Source organism: Apis laboriosa, unplaced genomic scaffold (genome assembly GCF_014066325.1).
Source record: "Apis laboriosa isolate Shangri-la unplaced genomic scaffold, ASM1406632v1 scaffold69_cov144, whole genome shotgun sequence".
Taxonomy (NCBI): Eukaryota; Metazoa; Arthropoda; class Insecta; order Hymenoptera; family Apidae; genus Apis; species Apis laboriosa.
In genome coordinates, this window is record NW_025224165.1 from 1,094,903 (window position 1) to 1,115,088 (window position 20,186).

At 21.9% G+C, this 20,186-nt stretch overlaps 1 protein-coding gene across 1 annotated transcript in view; it reads left to right on the forward strand.

The window, feature by feature from the left end:
• LOC122719026 (S phase cyclin A-associated protein in the endoplasmic reticulum) overlaps positions 1–20,186 on the forward strand; it is a 41,297-nt gene that overhangs the window by 11,274 nt on the left and 9,837 nt on the right. The window contains exon 11 of the mRNA XM_043944527.1: positions 1,413–1,576. Coding sequence (XP_043800462.1) covers positions 1,413–1,576 — 164 coding nt within the window. The remainder of the gene's footprint in view (positions 1–1,412; positions 1,577–20,186) is intronic.

The window sequence follows — 20,186 nt, forward strand, 5'->3', positions numbered from 1 at the left end:
CTTTATATGGTAAAAAATTCATGCAAAAGATATTACTTCGTATATTTAAATGGCCTGACAAAAGCTTTTTTCTCATGGAATTTGTCCTCTTTTTTTTTTTATAAAAATGGAAATCCTTCTCTCTTCCGTAATCTTCTCATCAGAAAAATAATAAAACTTTCTGAAACACAAAAAAAATCCACGATTTTTAGATATATTTTTCTTGATGCTTGATAATTTTTTATTAATAAAAAAATAAAAAAAGAAAAGATAAAATAAAGAGAAAAAGAGAATAATTCGCGTTAAATCAAAGTAAACAAGCGACGAATTTCAACGTTAAAAAGTAATTGGTTCGTGGATTGCACAACAATTTTTATCCTAAAACATAAACGAATACGGGGAAACATGAAACATTAAGTGTTCTTCGAAGGACTTATCAAATTTGTCGAAGTTGAACCGTTTTGGGGCCATATTCTCCAGGATTCTTATCGTTACCTTCCGACTCGTTACCTTTAATTTAACATTTTAAATGTCGTCTATATGTATGTGTCGTTGATCTTCCACTTCAATGGACTGGTATCAGTGACTCAACATGCCTGGAATTCGCCTTCTCGAGACATCCGCTAATCTTTCGGCCATTTGGAAACATGCAATCACCCGACTGGTAGCTGGTTCCTCCAAGTCAGACATTACGATTTCGTCAGAGTTAGTTTCGATGATTGCTTGACAAACCTTTTAGAAAACTGATATCAACTCTTAAAAGGAATAAGTTAGACGAATATTCTACTTAAGGAGATATTTTTCAATCAATTAGCTTATGGAACATGGAATATTTCTTTCTTAACGCTGATCATTTTGATACTTTTGATTGATTTTCCTAAAAACTAAACAAGTATTAGTTTACTTTTGATTTCATTACATATATAATATCATTACATATATATATATATATATATGTATATATATAAAATATACATATATATATAAATGTTGAAGAATTTTAAACAAATATATAAAACGAAAAGAATAAATATTTAAATATAAATAAATAATATGTTTGAAAAAAATAAATATATTAACAAATATTCAAGAGATGTTTTTTTTAATTCTTGCTTGTGTGTATATAATTTTGTTTCAATTAATGTTCATGAGTCGATATTTAAAGAAAAATATCTGTTAACAAATAAAAATCGATTGATTTTATTTCAATATGTTATAACGTTACGATAAATTAAGAATTTGCATTCTAATCTTTAATAATAAATATAATAAATAATAAATAAATAATTTTTTTTTAATTATTTAATTTAAATAAAAATGGTTTTATTTAAAATAAAAGTTTATTTATAATAAATTTTAATATATTTATAATAAAAGTTTATTTATAAGATAATCTGATTATAAAATTAAACAATAAAATATTTTGTTCATAGATATTCGCAAAACTTGACGATCAGATCCAGATACAGGAGGCATCCGGTAATTCAACCGGAAATGGAATCGTAGCTAGCAGTCTGATGCAATTGCTGTGCAGTTTGGTCCCGGAGGAGCCTTTTGAAAAATCGGCATTGCAAACACGGGTTCAGGATATTGCTGGGTGAGTAGTTAAAATGTATCGTGATGTGCCTCTATATTTTGCGCTACAAGATCTTAAAAATTTGACATTTAAATTTCGGATCGATCATATTTTATATGTCAATATCATTTTTATTCTTAAAGAAGTATATTATTTAAAAGTAATTATATATATTTAAAAAAAAATATATACTTTCCTTGAATTGAAATTTAAAAAATATATATAAAACAAAAAGAACATAAATATTAACATTTTATTATGATTTTGAAAATTTTCTCTAAAATGAAAATAAAAAATGAGCTATGAATTCATTTTATAAAGTATTTTTTCAAATATATCATGTTAGATTATTTTTTTTATATATTTATAAGTATACTATTGCTTTTTTTTTGAAGTTCTTTGAATTCATGAATAAATCATCGAGTATTCAATATATTCACTATTAGTATTATTATAAACTAACATCTATTAGTACTATTATAAATATAAATTAAAACATAAATAAAACTACAGAAAAAAATTTAAATTATATATAATATTGCAAATAATAAAATATTTAGAAAACAAATTACAATATAATTAAACTTAAAAATATTAATAATCAGTTAATTATATTTAAAAGATTTAAATTAAAAATTAAACAAAAAAGAACATGAAAAATATTGATTATACATAAATATTGATTATATATTTATTATATATAAGCGAAAGATAGGTAACCCCGATGAATATCTCGAACATTTTAATATCTTTATTACTGCATGATATAGAAATATAAATGATATGACTTATATTTTTCTAAAAACAATTGAAAATTAATAATAGTATGCACGCTAAGCGAATTAAATAATCAATTTTCTTCGATATATTGAATATTATCGAGATCATCAAATATATCGACGCTTGTTTATTAAATGTTTTATTGATTTTAATATTAATAATTCAATATATTTTAAGATTTTTAAACATTTAGCTAATTTTTTTTTAAATTATATAAAAAAATATTGAAATGTGATAAAAATATTAAATGAAATCAATCAACTATTCTCGAATATTTTTCAAAAAAAGATTTCAAATATTTATGTTACAACATATAAAATTAAATATTTTTCAGTTAAAATGTTAGTTAAAAAATTTAATCAGTTAAACTCAAAATAATCCAAAATGGATTTCAGGTCATCGGAATTTATACTTTTGAATCATAATATATTATATTATAGTATATTATAGCATATTATAGCAATATATTATAGCATATTTAGCAATATCTATTTACAAGCAACGCAACACATTATAAATTATTTTAGATTTAAATTTAGATTATTATTAAATTTAGATTATTTATTATTAACTATTAAATTGTTGTCATCTTTGCCTATGATGCATTTAAAAAATGCATTTTGTATTTTGTTTTTGAAAAATAAATAAAAATGAAATTTTAACATTTTCTAATTAAAAAATTAAATTTCTTATAAAAAAATATAACTATTACAAATAAAAGAGTTCTGCTAAAAATTCTTTTAATCAAAACAAAAAAAAAAAAAACAGACAAGCAATAGATACGATGCATTCTTTACGGAGAAATCTTCGAAGAAGATTAGATTCAAAGAAGATGCAAAGATTAGGCACATATGTAATATTATAAATATGTAAATATTGATGCATCAAATTTATATTACTATTATGATGAGTATAAGACTGATACAAACATCTAAAAGAAAATTAAAATTATTCGGAATATATTTTTTAATTGTGTATAAACAGAGATTTTATTTATTTTTTTTTTAAATTATTTAAGAAATATGTTTTTTATTTCATTTATAATGAATTAGAAAATTCTTATATGTAATGAGAAATTTTATATTATATTTTAAAATTTATTATTTATTATATATATTTTATAAATTTATCTTTTTTTCTATTTAAATGTTTAAGGCTATATTCTTTTTTTCTATAATTTTAAGAAATTAACAATAAGAGAATGTTATTTTAGAATAAATATTTTAGAAAAAATCATATTGTTCATTATGTTTATATATTATATATTTATATTATTATTATATTATTATTATTAGGAAATATGTCTTTATTTTGATTAAAATTTTAAATCATATATTCTATATGAAGTATATGATTAATAGTTATGATATGATGAATAGCTAATAAATTTTGAAATATTTATAATATAAAATCATCTATTATTTTTAACTTCCTAATTTTTAATCAAAACATTTTAATATATTCTTTATCTCTATTTATTTTATAAATATAAGAAATGATATTATAAATATAAGAAATAATTTTTATATTAATTTCACGGCACTTAAATACATAAGATTAAATATTTTTTTTAATAATCTTCAAATTGGATATTTTTATAAAGTTTTAACATTTCTACCAAGATATCTTTTCATTTAATAATCTTCAAATTGGATATTTTTATAAAGTTTTAACATTTCTACCAGGATATCTTTTCATTTCCTTTGCACGATAAAATTATTTCTAGCCTTTCATTAAGTATGCATGTAGTAGAAACTGCGATATTTGAAATCTAATTGTATGCGTTAAATTATAAATATGTACTTAATTTAAACGTATTATTTATAATGAAATTCAAACACCATTTGTTATGAAAATAGTGTAAAATATTGAAAATTTTATGAAAACAAAAGAAAAGCTTATAACACATTAAAATAGAATTTTAATTATCAGTAATTATTTTAATTAATTTACTTTTTTAAATATAAATGACATTAAGGACATCGATAATTATGAAATACATGCCACTTTGTTATTATATATCTCTAATCAAATAATTAAATTTATAACAATTACTTTTGCGCAGATTATAATTAATAAAAAATAAATGAATAAATCATCATTATATTTTTCATTTCATTATTTATTTAAAATAAAATTTCACTTTAAAATAAAAACTGTTCCAATAAAATTTCTATTATTCTCTATGTTAAAATTTTTTCTGCTCAATCTTCATCATTTATATATTATGCAAATAAAAGCTCACACGATTTCTTTGAGATGGACAGCGGGAAAAATCTTTAATACTTTGACAAGCATGGACCACCCTGTAGAGAAACATAACGATTCTGTAGCGCGAGCTGAATTTAATACGCGAGTCAAGGCAAAATGACAAGGTGCAAACTGTTTTCATTGCATCCTCTGAGATTCGATCTTCATTAGGAAGAAGCGTTGCACCTGGGTCAACTTCCTTTTGCGAGACCTCCCAATTGGTTGGCTAATCCTTTCATAGAAATTATTTTCTTTCTTTTGTCTTTATTATTAGAATTATTTTTAAGAATAATTCTTAAAAATTGTAACATTAAAATTCTTATAATAAATGTTCAATTTGAAAAATTTTTTAAATATAAATGATAGACAAATAAAGCATAATATATATATATATATATATATATATATATAATATAAATATTAAATTTATAAATAAAATTTTTTTATTATATTATATTATTTATAAGATCAATATTTATTTATATTTTAACAGATAATTTTTAATTCAAAAAATAATAGAATTAATAGATTTTATAGTTTCATTTTTTTTATTTTTTAACAACAAGTTATTAAAAATATTTTTTTAAAATATAGGATATCTTTAAAATTATATAAACGATCGGATATTGTTTCTATATATAAAAATAAATCAAAAAAAAAAGAATAATTTTTTAAATAAATCAAATTTAGATATTTTTTTTCAAATTTAGACAGTTTAAATAAAATTGGTTAATTTGAATATTAATAAGTTTATTCTATTATTAGATATGAAAACAAGCAAAAACTATAGAATAAAATTTTATAGTTTATATCTTTATTTTTTTGAAAATCGAAATTGAATATTTACTGCCAAGAAATCATACAATCGACGAAATTTAAACTTAATTTTTTGGAAAATTAATTTTAATTTTTAAATTAAAAAAATTATTTTATATATTTTGCTTTTTATATATGGAATTATCTTCTATCGATAATTCATTCCTATCTAATTGCTAATTTCTTTTTGAAAAATTTTCAAATTTAATTTTGATATTTAAAAACAAAATTTTAAAATATTATTCTTGTTTTTCGTTATTTATTTTTGCATGTAGAATCATCAACCCGTCACTTATATCATGATTTTGGAAACACCTTATATTATTCGTTGAATCTGAAAATTTAGAGTTTACTTCAACGTTGAGTAATGAACAATGAAAGCATGATTAGAATGATTACTGGCCGGTCGCCGGTAGTCAAATTATGATTAATTTCCTGCCGATGCGAGAATGGCCTAGTCATGATTTTTACTCACCAGCAAGATTGCTTTTCACCTTTAAAATGCGCAGATGTTTAAGGATAATCGATCATTTCGTACTTTGTAATACGTATTTGAGAATTGTTAAATGCATTTATCGCTATTTTTTAAAAATATATTTCCTATATTATGATTAAGATTTGTATATAATAATTTTCATAGTATGTATTATATTTTATATATTAATATTTTAATAAAAATAATTTTATAATGTAAAATATTTTTTATATTATTAAGAATTATTTTAAACTTTTAAAAAGAAAAAAAATAATAAGAAATTAAAAATAATAAATAAATAATACATATAATATAAATCGAAAATTATTTATATTGCAATTATGTTATGTTAATTGCAAATATGTTATATTGCAATTAATTAATATTTTGTTTTTTCTTTCTCACATAATTTTTTCAATTTTCATAGTTTGAATCAGGAAAGTAAATAGATATTGTGATAACATTTTTATCTTTTATTTATAAGTGTATTAATTATTAGTTTTAAATTTTCACTCGAATTAATATAAATTTTCACTCGAAAAATAAGATTATATGATCATAAAAATCGGATCAGTTATCAATTATGCTTATTTTCACAATCTATGATTAAAGGATCGTATATTACCGATACCTCTCAGAGAAATTATTTTCTTGCTTTTAAGCGAAAAATGACAAATAGTTTTTTTGTCATAAATCGATGTTACAAAACAAGAAGCATAATGCACCATCGTTTCCCTTTTTCTTGTTTCTTTTACTGGACACATACAGTCCACGATATATTCTACAGAGCTATTACAAATTTAAAATGATTCGTTATTGCATAGAGAAGATATGCTTTTATCAAGGAAGTTGTGCTAAAATGATTTTTCTTATATAGTATAAGAATATATATATAGTTAGGATTTTTATTGCAAAAAGCAGACATTGAAAGTATTATACAATAACAGTATTATAGAAATAATTAATCGATTGTTGATTTGATATTTTAAGATATTATAGTATTTATATATTTTAGAATTAATTTTATATTGATTATAAATGAAATTTATAATAAATTATAGGATATCTTTTTTTTATTTTTATTTTTAAAATTTTCTTCTGTTCTTTTTCTGTTATTTCTGTTATTTTTTTTGTTAGTTTAATTTTTTTTTTAATTTTTTTTGTTAAAATTTATTAAAAATTATAATGATATCATTATATTGTAATCAATTATTTCATCTAATTGAAATTAATTAACCAAAGAATGAATAAAGAATGAATAAAAGATAAAATATGAATATATGAATTAATATATAATGATTTTCAATCATTCAATTTAATTAGATTATAAAATCACTGTAATAAGAAAAATGAATTTGAAAAGTGATATCATACAAATATTCTTATGAAATTTATTAGAGATATATGGAAGATTTCAAGTGAAATATGTGGTCATTAAAGAGTTAATATTATATTATTTTGAAATGCATAAACATACATAATTTACATTTATGAGTGTGATTAATGTTTGCACACTGGATCTATAATTTCTGCTATACATATAATTGAATTATAAAGCAACGAATTAAATGTAATTATATAAATATACATTAAACTCATTTAAATAATTACATAATTTTAAAAGAAAATTTTTTTTATAGAAAGAATCAAAATAAAATTTAATTAAAACGAAATTAAATATCTACAAAAAAAATATTAAATGATTTGATTTAAATGATTTTTTAATCGATTAATTATTGTCAACATTAATTATTGTCATACTGAATGATGTTATGAAGATTTTATTTGATTATATTTATTTGTTTATTAAAAGATTATTAAACTAACTTAATCAAAACTCAATACAAAGAAACCGTGAAATTAGAAATTAAATAATTTTTATTTGATATCAATTAATTTATATTAATTCTAAGTTTAATTTTATTTTAAATCAAAATTAAATAAAAATTTTTAACTATTAAATTGTTAACTGATTTGGATTAAATCAGTTAATTGAATTTGAGCTAATTTTTTTAATTTGATTGCAACTATAAATTATCTAAATCAATAAATCTGATTAAACTAACTTAACCTAAACTATTTCAGAGAAAAATTTTTTAATAAGTTTTTAATTAACAATGATTGTCAACTAAAATTTTACAATATTACTTAGGATATTGATCTTGATAACATATCATATATTAAAAAAATTATCAAGATAAGAGGATTATAAAGATTTTTTTTTAAATAATTATCGAACAAATTTAAATTTTACTTTCTCTAAAGAAAGATAATATTCAAAAAGAAATAATAATATAAAAGATAAATTGAATTATCAAAATGAATTCAATTAGACAAATAATTAAAATTGTAAATAAGATTAGATAATACTTCAGATATAATTTATTATAGAAAAAAAAAACGAGATTTAATTCACAATTTAATATAATCGAGAACTCTTGAAGACGATGATAATCGGAGCTCAAGTGGAAATCGGTGAAGTAATTGCTAGAATGCTCCTAGAAAAATCAGTCAGCAAACACTCTTATTATTAATCCCGATGAGTTGATCGACGTTCACAAAGCTCATTCCTTTTCACCTTCTGAGATGTTGATACAATTTTAATCAAAGTAGGATCAACTGAGCAATTGGTAATTTACTTATGAGATGTATGTGACCATTTTGCGAATATGTTTTCTAAATCTTCTTTGAGATTTCAAAAAGAGGAGGATTATGAAAATTAATAAGATACCTAGAATTGAGAAATGTAAACATTATTCTTGTTAAATCTTATTATTAATTAAAAAACAACTTGTCTGGTTAAGAATTTAATTATTTTGCATTAGAAATTTCAAAATACACATAATTTATATTTCTTCTATATTTATCATAATATGTATAATTATTATGTTTATACATACATATATGTATATATAAATATAGATATAAACATAAATTTGTCAAAGATTTTTTTTTTTATATTTTATATGTAAATATAAATATATATATTTATATTTTTTTATATTATTTTTATTTTCTTGATTTGTAAAAAATCAATGAAAATAAACTTTTTATTTCAATTTTTTAATTAGATATAACATTATATTTTCAAATAAAATGAATTTAATTATTTTTTAAATATTAATTCAATATCTATATTTATATTTATTATAATACATTATAATATATATATTATATATTATTATTATTATTATTATTATTATTATTATTATATATTATATATTATTTCATAGAAAAATATAAAATATACAAAGAAAATGAAAGTATGTCAGTTTGTAAAATCGTTACTCTCTTTATAGTAGCCTATTTCTCCCCTGTAAATCAGAGTTTACTTTCGTTAATTGAAACGACTATGAAAGGAAGATAAAACGCTTTCAGTTTTTGTTTTCCTTTAAAATAGAATTAACCAGGCTTTCGATCAGCTTATCGGCATTTACATCTAGAAATGTATGCTCAGAATGCATAAATTTATTATAAATCATATTTATAACAAATATTATTGTTTACTCTTACTCATTTTATAATTGATTATTCATGTTATTATCATTTGATGTATATATATATATATATATATATATATATANTCAGATTATTACTAAATATCAGATTATCAACTATATCAAGATGATAATATTTAATATTATTCATTTTTTTTTCTTTTTTTCTCTCCTCTCTTACTTTTGTGTATATTGTTAAAATATGTGTAAATGTTCAATATTATAATAGAATCGAGATTAATTAATTTTATTGAAAGTAATTATTTATAAACATAATTTATAAACATTAAATATAGAAATACTATCTTTGTTTAAAATTTAGTTCATTAAATCCAAAATTTTAGAATAAATTCTATGTTATATATACATATATATCATTATAATTTTATTTACATTATATTATATAGCCTTTTATTCGATGTTACTTGATTTTATCTAGATTTCTTATATCATTTTGTAGAATTTAAAATTATTTTTAAACAATGAAGTTATTATTGTTAAAATTGAATTATTGAAGTATATTGAATAGAAGACTTGTTAGAATTTAGGATTAGAAAACTATGTTCAAATCAATAATCGTCAAAAAGGATAGAAAAGAAGTGGTGCATTGGAAATACAGCCTATCGGAAAAATAAAGCTATAAGAGTGTCTTTGCCATAGCAAATACAAAAAAAAAGCAGGAACGCTCTTTAGAACGGCCAAACTAAATTATCAGATCTAACATTAATGCCGTTATATTAAAATAGATTTTCTTGCTGTTCAAAAGGAGAGAAAGGTAGGTTGTCATCTCCGACATAATTTTGTTTCGCGCAATTCCCAATTTAATCATGTCGCACTAAAGTACATTTTTTATTTATTTTCGCTATAAAATGGTACTTCATAATATAATATTTGTTCATATTTAGTTTTATTGTCATAATTATTCCTAATATTTTATAACCTCATTTGATTCATAAAATATTTATTATCGAAAAAAAATTTAATTAAATGATTAAAAAGGAGAATGTTTCTTTTTTGTAAATATTAAATATGTTTCTACATATTGTAATATATTATAATAATAAAAGATTTTTTTGTTTTAAATAATTTGAACTTTATTAAAAATTTTATTTTAGAATTTTTTTTATGAGAATTATATTTTGTCCTTGTGAAAAATATTAATCTTGTGAAAAATGATCCTTTTAATCTTTCGAAATTCTATGCTTGATTTAAATTTGATATTGCACATATATCGTTTCATTTCTTTCTTTTTTTAAAGAAATTCTTTCTTTTTTTAAAGAAATTTTTTTTAAAGAAATTCTTTCTTTTTTTAAAGAAATGAAACGATATATGTGCAACATCAAATTTAAATCAAGCATAGAATTTCGAAAGATTAAAAAGATCATTTTTCACAAGATTAATATTTTTCACAAGGATAAAATATTCAATATTCAAAATATTCAAATTCTCATAAAAAAAAATTATGAAATAGATTCTTCAAGATAATTTAAATCTAAAATTTATAAATTTGAACTTTATTATTTAAAAAATTTGCAAACCAAATTGAATTTTAATATTTATTTAAAGTTTTTCTTCTTAAATTTAAAATCGAATGATATTTTCTTTTTCTGAACAAAGTTTAAATGACAATGCGGTATAGCTGCAATGGAGAAAAGCTTAGAAATTTAGGCGGGGCGAATCTGAAAGCGAGACAGAGGAAAGAGAAATCGTTAGTGGTTGAAGGAGAACGAGGCAGGAAGAAAAAATATCGCGGGGGGTGAATGAGCGAGGCGGGTTGAGTACGTAATCTGCTAATGGACTCTCCCTTTCTCCCTCTCCTTCTCTTTCGTCGTCCAAATTCACCCTCACTCGGCGTACAGCTGCCTCTAACCCTCCTTCGATCCTCCTAGACTCGACTCATCTTCCGATTCTCTCTACTTTTTATTCTTTTTCCTTTTTTTCTCTCTTTTTCTTTTTTTCCTTCTTTTCTCTTTTCCTTATCTATGCGTAGCTACCACTGAAACTATAAAATATATTTGAAGATATTGGTGAATTGTGATGATCGTGGGATAAATAATAATAAAAATGGATTTTTTAATATTTATAAAATTTTTACGCAAATTAATATTTAAATGATTTTATATAAGATAGCTTCAATATTATAACAATTTGATAAAAGTTTGTAACAAAATATTTTTAATTTTTAATTTTATTCTAAAAAAATAATATATTTATATTGGTTGATCGGAAAGTCATAATTAATAAAAAGTAATAATTGTTAATATTCTTTCAAACTTTTTAAAAATCAGAATAAATTTCAAAATAAATGAATCACATCGAATTAATTGAAGCTGATACGAAATCCAGTTTTTAATTAAATTGTTTAAACCTATTTGTCATACATATAAAATCATATATAATTAAATGATTTTTGTTGATTAGTTTATTATTTGTTTTACATATTATGAAATTTACATTAGAATTTTTATTTATTTGTATTTCTTGTATTTCTTTATATATTGTATCTTATCTTGTGTATTTGTGTATATATGTATATGTTTATAAATAATATTTCAATAAATTGTTTCTATTTTTAACTTACATATATACAATTTAAAATTAACATTTGTGTAATCATCATCAAATTTATATAATTTGCTTTAATTCGAGTAAAAATAATGCAAGTATTAATTTCATTAATGATGAACTTCATTTCAAGAATTTTTTTTATTTTTCGTAAAAAAACCTATATTTAATATTTACATAATATTTTTAAATTTGTATTATTTTAGCAAAGAAATAAGTTATCTTCGAAATGAAGATATTAAAATTAGATCATTTAATTTTTTTGCGCAAATTCTTGTATGTTTTCTCTTCACTTTTAACAAACAAAATTAAAACTTTTAACTTCAGATCATATTTTGTTAATATCAAAAATGTACATATATAAAAAATAAATATTAAATATAATATATTAAATAATATAAATATTAATTATTATTAAATAGAAAGTAAGAAAGTAATGAAAATTAAAAGAAAAACTAGATAATATTTAAAAACAATTCTTCGTTTTTTTATGTTTCAATTTAGATTCATTTTAAATGAAATAATAAGCAATAATTCAATTTACAAATATAAAATAGAATATTAATATTTATCCTAAAAAATGAAAAGATATCACATATGATATGAATCTAAATGATAGTTGAAACATTTTATGATTGATTATGATTTCATGAAGATATTGTATCATGATGTAATTTTGAAGTATAAAAAATTTTAATAGCCTAATAACTATTTTTTTAATTTGGATATTAATGAATCATTAGAATAAGTAAATCATTGTATATTTTACTTCTTACGCTATATTTTGGCTGTTTTATTGAATTTTTCTTTTGAGTTGAAGCATAAGTATTAAACTTTTTTTAAAATATCTTATGTCACAAAATAAAACATTTTAGTATAAAATAAAATGGAATATCTAGGAAAAAATAGAAAAGTTTCTTTTAATATATATTTATTCTTTCCTAAAATCATTGAGATTGAAATCGTATTAACATATTGATTGCTGGTTCATAAAAATAATATTAATGCGAAGAAATAAAATAGTTTATATATTTATGATTATTATTTATTAAAAATTTGCCTATTTTTAGACTTAACTTTAATATTAATATTTTCTGTATTATATTTTTGTGTTTATATTTAATTATTTTATATAACTATTATATAAGTCAATTTTTAACTTAAAAAAAATAAAGATTTTGATTTAAAAATATTTTATTTTAGTTTATCATTTTAGCAAGAACGATATTTCGATATGTGCAGAAAATATTTTTGTTCATAGCTAAATATTTTTTAAGGCTAAATTTTATTTTCTCTTAATAATCAAACTTGAGACTTTTATATAATCTTATTTTCTCTTAACATCAAATTTAAGATTTATATATAAAATGAATTTGATATTTGTTTTTCTTTTTTTGTCTGTACAATTTAAAAAAAAACAATCAATTTCAATTTAGCTAATTTTCCTAATGGAATATAATATTTACGATTAATTACGAAACTAAAATTTGTTGAAAATAAAATAAATTTATTTGAAAATATACTTATAATAAAAAAATGTATTTTGCTTATTTTCTTTTGCAAATTAAAAACAAAGACATATGAAATAATATAGGTAATAATTATAAGATAATCTATAATAATTGAATAATTAAGTAATTGATATTTAAAAATTTTTAACAAGATGTTCGTAATAATAGTCAATAATAATAAAGTAATAATAATAATAAACTATACTAATAAGTAATGGGAATTACGGGATTGAAAGAATATTTGATCAGGTTGGATAGGGTGCTGAGTAGGAATAGACAGCACGGCTGTTCTGTTCCCATTCTGCTCAGCACCAAATTTCACACTTATCTATTATCCTTCCATAATGTTTCTTGTTGACAGAGACAACTTTAAATGGCAAAGAAAGCGTACAATAATTTTTTTTGCGAAATATTCTCAGGATTTCAATTTTTTCTTTTTTTTTTTTGATTTGATTTTGTTATTTAATATCAATTTTTTTTATATATGCATTGTGCAATATTTATTTGAAAAAATAATATAAGATTTTTGACAATAAACATCTTTTCTTTAGAATTTTTTATTGTTTTCTTTTTAAATTTTTTGTTTAAAATATATTTTTCTTACTTTTTTATTTTTCCTACCAAATTTTTTAGGAAAAAATATTTATAAAACTTTTTAAACATGTTCATCTAAAATGATTTATGAAAAAAATGTTAATCGATTTGTATAATATTTTTCAAATAAAATTCAAAAAAGTCATTCAAATAAAAATTTACTTTACAATTGCTATTCAATACATTCTATTTTTTTTTTTTTTTACCAAAAATCATTTTTTGAATAGTTTTGTTAAATAATTTATTGAATAAAAGAACAATTGATGATGAAATTTTAAAGCATCCTATAGATTCGCATCCTTCTGACTCTCAGTCATAGCAGGATTGGATTGTATGTATAAAGTAGCAGGATTCACCTCATCCCTCAGGCTACCGAAATCCCAGCGTGAATGCATTACGCGTCAACGAACTCGGAGTAGCAATATCCTGAGTTGTTGGATGTTGGAGTATGGGGATTATAATACATTACCAATTCGAACGCTTCGACCATTTGACCTTGTTTCAGATTTTATTTCGCATGTTGGTCTCATTCATTGAATTTCAATGTTTTATTGTAATAGTTTGTATGATTGTACCAGAATGCGTAACAAACTGCAATTTTTATTAAATTATAATTGCTCTTTTGTCAAAAATGGATTAGTTTATTATAATATGTAAATGCTATATAATGCTATATAATGATTTTAATTTTAAATTTATCTAATCATATATAAAATTAAATTACAATTTAATTTTAATATTTTTTATTTATATATCTTTTTATAATTTTATATATCTCTCGTATTATAATTTAATATCTTCTACATCTACATGTATCTATAATCTTTTAATAATGAAAATATTTTAAATATTAAGAAAATAATTTCTTCTAAATAAATAAAGTTAAAAATAATTTGAATAATATTATAAGAATAATATTTTTTCCTAAATTTTATCAAAATATATTTTATATGTAAAATATATAATTTATATGTACATCGATCGTTGTTATTACTGTAGAATAAAAGGTGAGGGGCAAAAAGGGGATGCTGAAATTCGGTAGCGGAGACACTTGTCAATGGCAGGCCGGGGGTCGGTTTCAGGGGTTTCAGATCTAGACGATTCTGTAAATATTGTAACAAGTGTGTCATCGTTGCCACGCCTGGCATTGATGTGCTTTGTTAATCGATTAGTTCATCGAAAATTTTTAATTATTGAAGTATTTGGTGAAATATTTTAGTTTCTATTAATTTATTAATTTTCTCATTAATGATTCTTTTAAGATATATTAGTAGATTGAATATAAAATTAAGATAAAAATAAACAAAATGGTACATTGCATATATATTTATATCATTACATATTATAATTGATTTATATAACAATATATTAAACTTATTATATCGATAATTATTAATTTATTAATTTTTATATTCTATTATATAATTTTATTTCATATATAAAATACAAATAATTTTAGTTATATGCATATATAAAATTATGTATTGCAATCATTAATGTTATTAGTTATCGATTTAGACATTAATGAAAAAATATGGTATTTATTGTTTTTCACCGTTCTCGTGAATTTTTCTAGACGATACACGGTTGTCATTTTCACACTTTTACCATTTCGTTGTGTAAACATCCATTGTGGATGCAGTGAATGATACTTCTGCCAGACACATTTGCCAGTTTCAGAAAAGTTGCAGAATTTCGTTTAAATAGATCTTTTGCATTGAACCACTATCTGTATGTATGATAAATAAATATTTTTGAAGAAGCTAACTTTGAATTTTTAATTAATGAATTAAAATTTTTAATTAGTGAATTATTGAATGATATAAATATATTTTGTGATATGAATTATATTAAATACAACTTTTTCTGTCAATTTTCAACTTATGTTATGTTAATTTACAAATTCAATTTTTATTAATCTTTTTTTATTCGTATGTTTAGAGAGTAAGATAAAAGAGAGAATAAGATAAAAGATTTTTCATGAAATAAGTTAGATTAGGGATTTAAATAATTCTTACTAATAAAGGTAAAAAAACTTAAGGGAAAAATTTAAGTAATAAGAATAAAATTCATTAGATTGATAACAATTGAAAATATTTTTATACATTATATTAACATAATATGGACGTATATTTTTATTTTACAATTTTTTATTTATTTTCATTTATAATTGTTTATTTCAATTGTTGGAAATATTTTATTAAAATACTCTTTATAAAAGTGCTACAATGTTTATTTAAATAGCTGAAATAAAAATAAATTGTTTTCATAATTAATTCTTTTATAATGATTTATATATATATATATATATATATATATATATATATATATATAATATTACTATATATGTAATATAATCTTTATTATAATTATTTTTAAATTATTAATTATTTTAAATCCCTAAAATATGAAATGAAATTAACACAAATGTCAACTATATCTTATATTCGTGATAAATCAATATAATTGCTCATTATATATATATATATATATATATATACGCATAAATAGAATACAAAACATTATTCTCCAAAGCAATCTATAAAAACGTATTCATATTTGTCCAATGTATCCAATTCGAAAAATAACGTAACGTTCATCTATGAATATATAAATTAATTTTTTTGATCAGTTGGTTTGAGATCCTCGGTTGCGCCTTAATATGCACTTGTATTGCACTACGAAATTGCATAAACTGGTGCAAGGATGGAGGTAAGCACCAGTCCATCTAAAGATATGCACCCCCTGTGCTCTCACTGAAATAATCATATGGTTAGCTAATGGTAGTGCTGGGGTAGCGATTGCTCTGGCTGCTGCGGCTTCCATAAGGCGTTTGGGGAGAATAATAAATAAATTCAATGTATTTGCTCGAACCCTCCACAAATATTCAATGATAGATCGGAATCTTAAGAGGGGGAAAGTGATGATGCATGGGCCAAACCTTAGTAATGGTCAGTGAAGATTAAAAGATCAAATCTTTCTGCGATTCTTCCGAATTATTGTATTATTTATTTAACTAGTGTAATTACAATTCATATATAATGGATTTTCACTCACATACATTTGTAATGCGGTTTACAAATATAAATATAGATATTAAAAATTATATATATATATATAACTTCTATTATGTAATTTTGACTATATGATAATGCTTTGCATTCTGATCGAAATTTTATATCGAAATCTTGTAAGTTAGCTATTATTCCTATTCACTTCTTAAGAATGTTTTCACGAGAAAACTATCAAATAACATTTCTAATAAAAATAATTTTATATATCTATCTCTATTAATCTTAAATATTAATATTTTATTTTATCTTTCTATTTATTTCATTGATCTTGTCTTATAATTGATCAATAAAAAAAGAATTATATTATATTATCTTTTGTATCTATTGTATCAATTAGAAATTTGCAGATATTGATATAATTTATTATAATTATTCTTGTAGTCGTAATGTTATTAAAATTTTTAAATATTTTAATTTTCTTAATTTTTTTAATGAGAATATTCTTATTCTATATTTTCTATTGAAATTATTTATCAATAAAATTTTATTTTCCATAAAAACAAAATTTCGAATATCGTTAATTTTTTAATATAATAATTTTAAATTTGAAAAGAGATCATCTTGTAAATTCTAATTATCTTGCAGATTTCTTGAATTATAACCATATAGATCAACTCATTCGAGCAAAATCATTTTGAACCGAGACATATCCTAGAGCATGGACCCCTTGCTGGCTATCATTCGTGTTATTATAGGTTATAGGGTGTATCTACAATTTGAGTGGTTCTAATCCATGCGCGCATCCCGCTGCATTTTATTAGCGTATTTACCGAATCCTTTGGGATACTGACAAAAGTATCGGTATTATCGGTTGTTCGTATTCGTCCATTTCATCGTTTCTATCATCGCAGTGATAAAGCTTAAGCGTCTTTACTTTTATACCTATCGATGAATTATGCAACAATGAGGTGAATCAGTATTGCTTGCAATGTTCTCTTTCCGATCTCTCATCCGATTTGTTTCATTATTGCTGACATAAAGATAAGACATAAAGATAAATAAAACTTAATTTTTATAAAAGCAATCAAACTTACTTATCACATTTGAAGATATATATAGATATATTTTTTAATCAATTAAATTTTAGATTATATTTTTATAAAAGAGCTTTAAATATTATTAACGTGTTTTTTTTTATATATTCTATTTCATTTTTTATAGCATTTTTTTATTTTATATTTTTTACGAAGAAATATATATACATATTTAAAATTTTAAAATATGAAAATGTTAAAAAGTTATTGTATATATTCTATCAAATTATATCTATTATTTTTTAGTATATATATATATATCTAATATAAAATCTTTTCGTTTTAATTAATATTATCTAAATATAATCTAATATAAATATTATCTAATATAAATATTATCGTTCCAAAAATTATTTTTTATTATGTATTATATTATTACGTATATGATTTTAATAGCCATAACTTTAAAAATATAGAATTTGACTTATTTTTTATCGATATTATTATTATATTCAATTTTTCTTTATCTTTTTAAAAGTATATATTTATTTATGAAAATTTTAAATAATTTATTAATTAATAATATTTTTAATTTGAAAAATTAACAAGTTACAAATTAATTAAATTAGAGCTAATCTTTTATAATTATAATTAAAATCAGATAAAAAAACAATAATTTTGATGATTTTTTTAAATAACATTAAAAACTATTTCAAGAATTTTGAAGATGAAATATTAGAAGATGGAATTCTAACACTAAGACATAAAATAAATAAATAAATAAAATAGGGAATAAAATTATGAAAGTTACAGAAAAATACGGGAGATCCATATAATAAAAAAAACGAAAAGAATTTTTGAAACAATCTAATATGATTTAAAAAATCATAAGTATAATAAATCAAGATCAATTATTGATCTGTATTTGTAATATCTGTAAATACCACGCGCCATTTTCTCATTGATTGAATTTTACTTTTGGACTCTTGTAGCCGTTATAGCTCTTTCCTCTTACTCGTTAATCGTCTCATTGAGCATCGCTTTAAACAGACGCACTTTCAATCGCTTGTAATTAATAGCTCGCCTAACTCCTTTACAACTCGCCCAAGCAATATGTCCATTAGGTGACTATGGTAGCGGGACCGTGTCATCATCAAGTTCTAAGTAAGGGTTATCTTTTCTATCGAAAAGTCTCCGTGTCACGGAGAACGAGAGCCCGCGGGTGTGTGCGTGTCGAGTTCAGTATCGACGGATTAGCTTCCAGCTAGTTATGATTAGAGGAGACAGTTGGCCCTCGACTGGACTACTTCATATTCCAATACTCATCGGCGTCAGGCGAGCGCAATTCGGCCGTGTCGGTGTTTCGATGGAAAGGGGGCAGCGATAATACGCACTGACAGCCGCGCACCCTCGACAACCCTGTCGCTGGGGGGTCACGAGTGAAAGGAAGGGCGGATGGGTGCCGTAGGAGAAAAGAAAAACATATACAACAACCAGATAGAATGAGCATCGCATGCGCCGATGCTTGTTCCCTCTTCTGATGGCCTATGCGCACAGAATTACCCACTGATGTTATAATCCTCTCGTGTTACGCCATCGCACATGCTGTCCTGTAAGCAATACATTGTTTTTTTTTTTCTTTTCTTTTTCTCTCTTTCTATCTCTCTGATCTTTGTGCCTGTTACATTCTCCTCCTTCCCTCCCCCTCCCATCATTTTATGACGCCAGATCTATCGGTACCCATATGCACACTTTGCCACCGCCAATAAGAAACACAGTATAGTTTGTTGCTCGCTGACCGAGACAGGTCTTTGTTGAATCGAGACAGCCGGAATTAACGAACGATGTTAATATTACTTCAGTGTCAATGCATGCTGCTGGGAATTCGAACACAAAATGATAGTTGGATATGATATTTTGTTTTAGAATTTTTTGATAAACTTGAGGATTTAAGAGACATGAGTCGATTTTTTTGGAGAATTGATTTATATTGTGTTTCGAATAATCATAAAAGAAATTAAAATTGAAAATTTTTGAATTTAGATTTTATTCTGAAAAATATAATAATTATTTACGAAAATTATCAGCCTCAGTG